Below are 6790 nucleotides of genomic sequence, written 5' to 3'. Positions count from 1 at the left end.
GAAGCAGAGACAGATCCAGAGGGGAGGTGTGGTGGCACAGATGCACCAGCCTTTTGGTTGACGCCGTGGGAGCAGCAGTTGAGGATGTAATTTCAGGTCCCTCAGGGGCACATCCCATCCTCATATCCTCCACCCTCACCCACCCCACTGTTGATGTCCCCAGCTGCCTCTGGGACAGGGTGGCTCCAGAGCTGCTCTTGCTCTGCTTTGGCTGGGCTATATAGAAAGCCAGGGGCATGCTGGGGCCCCTGGCTTTATCCTCTCTGCCCATTCCCCTTAGTGTTTCATGCCAGCCTATGAATAGGCTTGGGGAAGGGGAAGCAGTCTGCTGCCACTTCTGCAGCAGGACAGGAGTGGCTCTGGAGCTTCCTTTCCACACCCTGGATCATCTGGGAAATGGGGGACAGCAGCAGCAGCAAGTGAAAAAGGGGGAATGGAAGAGCAGGAGAGGGGATGTGCCACTGAGGATGGAGGGGATGGGATGGGATGGGGGACTGAGAGGATGGAGGGAAGATTCTTATCTGATTGGGGGGGACTTAAAAATCCCTGTCTGCTCCTCCCATAGAGGGTGGAACTGAGAGCAGGGCTGCAGCCACCCTTGCAGCACCAAACGCTGCTCCCACACCCCCCTTAACAAAATCCTAGACCTGCCCCTGTTTAGAAGGGTGGCTATCTGGTGAGAAATCCTTTCAACAATAACTTGTCACACACTATCATAGTGCTTAGGGTCGGAAAGGACCTAAACAGATCATCAGGTCCGATCCCCTGCCCTGGGCAGGAATGGGTGCCGGGGTTATATCACCCCAGTCAAGTATCTGTCCAGCCTCCTCTTGAAGACCCCCAAGGTAGGAGAGAACACCACCTCACTTGGGAGCCCATTCCAGAGCCTGGCAGCCCTACCAGCTGTAACAATAGAGACTGCATCAGTTGTTCAGAAGTTGTTGCTAGTTATTAAAGAAATAAAACCCAATGAATTCTGGCCCCCATGAAGTCAGTGGGAGTTTGCTATTGAACTCAGTGGCTGCGTCTACACATGAATTTTACTGCAGAGCAGACTAATTAGCTTCAGAGTAAAGCATTACTGTTCTACACGTGTGGTGTTATTAGACCTTGGTAATTTATGATGGCTTAAGATAGTACTGTCACTGACAGTACTATCTTATGCCAGGGTAATTTACTGCAATTAAACATAGATGTAGCAGCTGACCTTAGGCATAAATTTTGTCTAGGTTGCCCAGCTAGCCAGGGGCCAGACTCCTGCCTGCTGCCTGTACCTTTCTGCCCCTGCCAGCCCCTCCGCTGCCCAGTGCTGCCACCCAGAGCTGGACCTGACCTCCCATGCCCTCTACCAACCCAGGCCTGGTCCATCCCAGCTCAAATTACTGCTGCCCCAGGCACATCAGTGTAGACACATCAGTGTAGACACTGTGCCCAGGAGTAGTTTACTCTGGCACAAACTGCTCTGTTATTTATTGCTTGGCATTAATTGCACAAGTAGATGCACCCAATGAGACAAGGATTTCACCCAATGAAGGGGCCCAATCAACAGGATCTCCAGATTTGAGTTTCTTTGCAGTTGGGTGTGTAGTTGATTCTTTTATTTTTCAATAAGCATAAGGAGAAATACACAGAGCATATACTTAGGCAATACTGAGAGAAACACCAGTAAAAGAAGAAAAAACTCCAGCTGATAGGCCACAGTTCAAACACATCATCTGACTATAACCATTTCCCAAACAACTAGATGAAAACAGAACAGTGCACAGCAACTTACTAGTGACACTCAGTGAGGACAATCAAATGATACAGAGAGGCCATGTATTAGGTATTTAGAAATGAATGTATCCTCCCTGTCACACTACTGCAACCAGAACATTCATAAAAGGTGGTAAAAAGATTAAATATGTGTCATTTGCCTTGCAAGAAGGAGCAAATGTCACAATGTTGGTTGGCTGTGGGATAATCAATATCAAAGCATAGAAAAAATAACGGGAAAGAAAGTGAATATGGCTTATGGCAAAAGTAGGTAACTCAAAGTAGATCTCCTGGCTTTTCTGTCATTGTCACTGAGCATTTTTTTCATGTTCACCAAATTATTTTGTGCCTCCCTCTCCTCATTTGTAAAATAGGCACAAAAAAAGAAAAGGTGTGCTATAGTAATTAGCAAACAGCAGTGTTTAAGATTTTTAAGCACTTGTTCTTTTAAACCACTATAAGGTTTTGGAAGAGGAAGAATTACACTGTCCCAAGCAAGTGTCTTGAGAAGCTTGGAACAGGAAGAGCCTTTTGATCTTTCCCAGAAAAGCCAAGGGAAAGGAATTTCTTTTCATTCTGATGGTGAGAGTGCCAAGGGAAGCTCATGTCAGGAGGAAGAGGAAGACAACTGCTACGAAGCAGAGCAGTACAGTCCTGGCATGTACCATGATGACAACAGCAAGCTGTATACACCTCAAGATCTGTCTGGCAAACCAGAATGTATAATGAAAGATTTCAGGGAGTCTTACTGTGATGAGAAGGAGGAAATACTGAGCGAGGAAGGAGTGGAAAAGAGGAAAGGAAATCCAGACAGAGAAGAAAACCAAGGAAAGAGAAACTTTTCAAACAACAAAGAATGCATGAGCTTTAAACCCTTTGAAAAGACTAGATTCAGCCATTCTCTGTCTGATTATCTTTACTTCAAACACAGAAACAAGAGTTTAAAAGAACTACTGGAAAGGAAAATGGAAAAACAAGCAATGCTTATAAGCATCTAAATGGGCCACTTAAGTTATAACTGGAAACAGGAAGTAGGCAGCTCAAATATTAGTTTTAACATGAACTTTACCAAAGAGTGAGTTTGTAATGGTCTTTGAGGATGAACCAGATCAAATCGATACAGATAATTTGAGGTAAACATGTAGATAATCTATTGCATTTCTTTGCATCATTGGACTGCTTTATTTTTTTAAGGTAAACTAACATTTTTATACATACCGTTTAATGTATCAGCAGACCATAAGGTGGGTACAGAGGTTTTATTTTCCTTTGTCTAGGACAATAGAGAATATTCCAGTTACCAAAACACAATGTACTGTAGTGTTTGATGTATTATATGTCTAAGGAACATGTAAAAACACTTATTACTGTAGATGTCACAAGATCTGAAGATAATAAGTATTTTTAAATATATGCAAAAGTACTGCTAAATATGTATGCATGAAAATACTGCCTGCCATGCAATCTCAGAACTAACACCACCAAGAAGTTCTGAGTTACTGAAAATGACTACTTTAATATAGCTGTTTGCAGTGGCGAATGGGAAACAAAATAAAAGGAAACTTGAATGTCTTGTCAGATGGAGAATAACAGCTTTCTAAAGCACAGCCCAGTTAAAGTCCTGGGATTGCTTCAGGTAACAAGCTTTTATGACACACGGGATCTTGATGCTTTTCTGCACTTCTGTCAATATGGGAGAACTTATCAATTCTTCAAATGAAAGTGCTTGGACTGAGCTGACATTTTACGTTACTGTCATGCAGACCAGTACACTTGAGCAGCAGCACACATTACATTTGCTATAATTGTGCATAAACAATAAGAGTGAGAGAGAATTCATTTCATTGAGGAAATGATTAAATTGTGGTCAGTTGTCTCTCAGCTTGAGCTTGAAGGTCAGTGATAATTTGAAATTCAATATACAACTGGTTTTGTTTTAGAAGAATCAGTGTCAAACAAAACAGCCCTCCCCACACCAGAACACCCCATAGAAAGCAATGACAACTTCCTGTAGTTCAAATCACCTTCTATTGAACTCACAAATTGTTTCTCATTAATGCAACTGACCTATAGGATCCAATCTTTAAACATAATTAATAGAAAATAGAGTTTCACTCATGCTGTTCTTTATGAGTCAGTCTCTCAAATTTTTATCTTCTGACTCATGTCTTATTTTATGTTACTGGGCAGGGAGCATTTATTTTTAATTCGTGCCATTACGTTGTCATTGAGTATTTATGTGGAACACTTAGAACTACTGGTCCTTTTCTCTGCCCACTAGAAATGAGTTGTTCAGAGCACATTCCTTCCAATATATAATTTGTTTGACCACTGCCCTGATTCCTGCAACTTCAAGATTTATAACAAACAGCCCCAGACTATATTGTTACTTAAAAGGGAAGTGATAAAGTCTTAATACCTGGCTGATTAATTTCTTGTCATTTTAAGATCCTGAATTGATAAGTAAACATGTGCTAAGATTTTATATACAGGTATATAATATATTGAAAACAATTTCATGTTTTATGTACCTGACACATCCTTAATTTTGAACTCTGTGCACCATGCAATAAAGGAGATCTACAGCATAGGAATTTGATATGCTACACACTTATTTTATATAAATCATATATTTATGTGTTGTTAGGTTTAGAGACCTGTTACTTCTGCTTCAAAATCTCAGCTGTCTACCACTCAGGAAACCCCCCCTTGGTTTACATAAGTCATGGTTCTCATACCCTTTGTCTGAGCATGCTATTACATGGCAATATCACCCATTTGTAGGCACATGCAGACAATCCGCAGCAGGAAATGTGCGGTGGTGTCTGTTCACCTGCCAAACAGGGGACACAACATGAAACACAGACTCTGAATAAACAGCACAAAAACATGGCTCTTACAGGACACTTAAGGAGATGGGGTTCATTTCTACACTGGCATTTTTAGAATAAATGCCAGGTTACACTGCATCTGTTTGAACTGTAGGTAATTTTAGGACTATAATGTATGACATTCCTCAAAATGAGGTACATCTGAAAGGCATGAGGTGTAGGTATTTTATGGTAGGTCCGGGCCATTTTGTCAAATGCATTTAGGTTCTGCATTATTTCCAACATGAGACTACCCATCCCAGTAGTTGCATTATAAAACAGACCTTGTTCTTAGGTATCTATTTGGCAGTCAGACAGCAGACACAATGGGCAAAGGAAAGGGCTTGGGCATCAGGAAACCTGGATGATATCTCAGGGTCTGACACCAAATTGCTGAGTCACATTGGGCATGTTGCTTCATCCTCATGCCACAGATTTCCCTACCAAGTGGGAAGTCATGTCTCCTTTGTAATATACTTTGAAATCTATGAGTAAAAAGAGCAGAGTTAGGCAGAAGGTAGGGCAGAGTGGCACCATAGAAACTAGAAGGATTAGAGGGACATGAGCATTCATAAGTAACAACCTCCTTTGTCAGACGCTATGTGAAGAGCGATGCTATGTGAAGAGCTAGGTCACGTCATTTTGTGATAGGAGAAGTGAAGGGCAGGTCTGCACTGCTTCCAACAGTGCTGGGGGGGCATCACAATGAAGTATGCACTACAACTTCTAGAGGCATACTAGAACTGGTGGTCAACACTTGCATGTGCTCAGCACCACTGCTAAGCTTTCTGCTGTATGGTTAGGACCACTCTAATATCAGCTACATTACATGTTTTAGCATCTTCCACACACTGAGTGGAAGCAAGCGAGCAGAGCCTACTTCATGGTGATGCTCCTAGGTGTGACATGAAGGGAGTGCAGATGTCCCCAATCATTCATGTGACAAAGTATCCCAGTCAAAAGACACAAATCAACATATACTCCCTCAACAGAAGCTTGTGCCAGAAGGTTTTCAAGGGTTTGGTATTCACAATCAGCTGGACTTTTCAAAACAGCTCAGCTCCCACTTAGGCACCAAAGTGGCTAGATGTTCAGAAGTGCTCACTAGGATGCAGATGTTTTTTTAAAAACCTGGCTTCAGGTGGGGCTGCTGCACACTTGAAAATCTGGATATATGAGCACAGTTGATGAGGTCTGATCCTTGTGGGTAACCAGTGGAAAAGCTGTGGCACAATTATATGGTATTCAGAATTCTTTTATGAATATTAGGGAGTCTTTGGTGAAGTAAGTGAGTGCAAGTATATTATTTTGCCTAGACAGGTAACCCAAAGCTTTTAACCACACCTTTGCAGAGATTAACTCTACCCTGTTATATGATCTCCTCTTACCCTTAAAGCAATAGCAACAGCCATCACATACAGTGCTGTAGCGGAAAGGAAGGGGTGGTCTACACTAAAATGATGACACCATTTAGAAATAAGCTCTGTGGTTGGAAAACATGATGTAAATCCCCTTCATCACAGCCATCCTACAAAGCAGAGAATATCATACTTCCATGAGTCTCTCAGACTGTGCCAGCCTCCCTGTTTCTCAGCCACCATGCACTGCAGGCTGATTCATTTTAGATCAATAAAGAACTCCTCTAAAACAGATGTGTTCAACTCCCAGGCCACAGGCCGGATCCGGCCCACAGAGCTATGCTATCCAGCCTACAGGGGACCCCCATGGGCCTGAAAATTTGGCAGTATGGGAGTGGTAGCACCAGTTGCGCTCCCCTACTGCTATATTTCTAAATCCATTTTGTGGAGATGACCCAGGGTCCAATCTGGGCACACGGGCTAGCTACAGGGCCCAATTCAGCAGGTGGTGCATGCCCCAGGGATACAGTGCAGGGCCCCAATCTGGCAGTTCAGGCCCTGGGGAGATGGTGCAGGACTGAGATAGAACAATGGCAAAAAGCAACATAGGTAAAGGGATTCCCAAATGACCCTCCATTCAGAGGCACCTTCCCATCTCAGAAGATAGTGTAGCTGAGAGACCTGTTACACAGAAACCTCAAGGGGACATTTTAGGATGGGACATCAATCTTAGTTTCATAGACAGTTTCATAGATTTAGGGTTGGAAGGGACCTAGTAGATCTTCTAGCCCGACCCCCCGCCAGGGC

At 42.9% G+C, this 6790-nt stretch overlaps 1 protein-coding gene across 2 annotated transcripts in view; it reads left to right on the top strand.

The window, feature by feature from the left end:
• The window catches only part of ZNF366 (zinc finger protein 366), an 87826-nt gene extending 81117 nt beyond the window's left edge, over positions 1 to 6709 (top strand). For both annotated transcript variants that reach the window (XM_019517668.1, XM_019517667.1), the window contains exon 5: positions 2218 to 6709. In XM_019517668.1, coding sequence (XP_019373213.1) covers positions 2218 to 2753 — 536 coding nt within the window. In that variant the 3' untranslated portion in view covers positions 2754 to 6709. The remainder of the gene's footprint in view (positions 1 to 2217) is intronic.
• The last annotated feature ends 81 nt before the right edge of the window (positions 6710 to 6790 follow it).

Source organism: Gavialis gangeticus, unplaced genomic scaffold, assembly GCF_001723915.1.
Source record: "Gavialis gangeticus isolate Ggan-Ray unplaced genomic scaffold, GavGan_comp1, whole genome shotgun sequence".
In the NCBI taxonomy this organism is placed as follows: Eukaryota; Metazoa; Chordata; order Crocodylia; family Gavialidae; genus Gavialis; species Gavialis gangeticus.
Note: the sequence above shows the minus strand (reverse complement) of the source record. Positions and strands in the feature narration are given on the sequence as shown.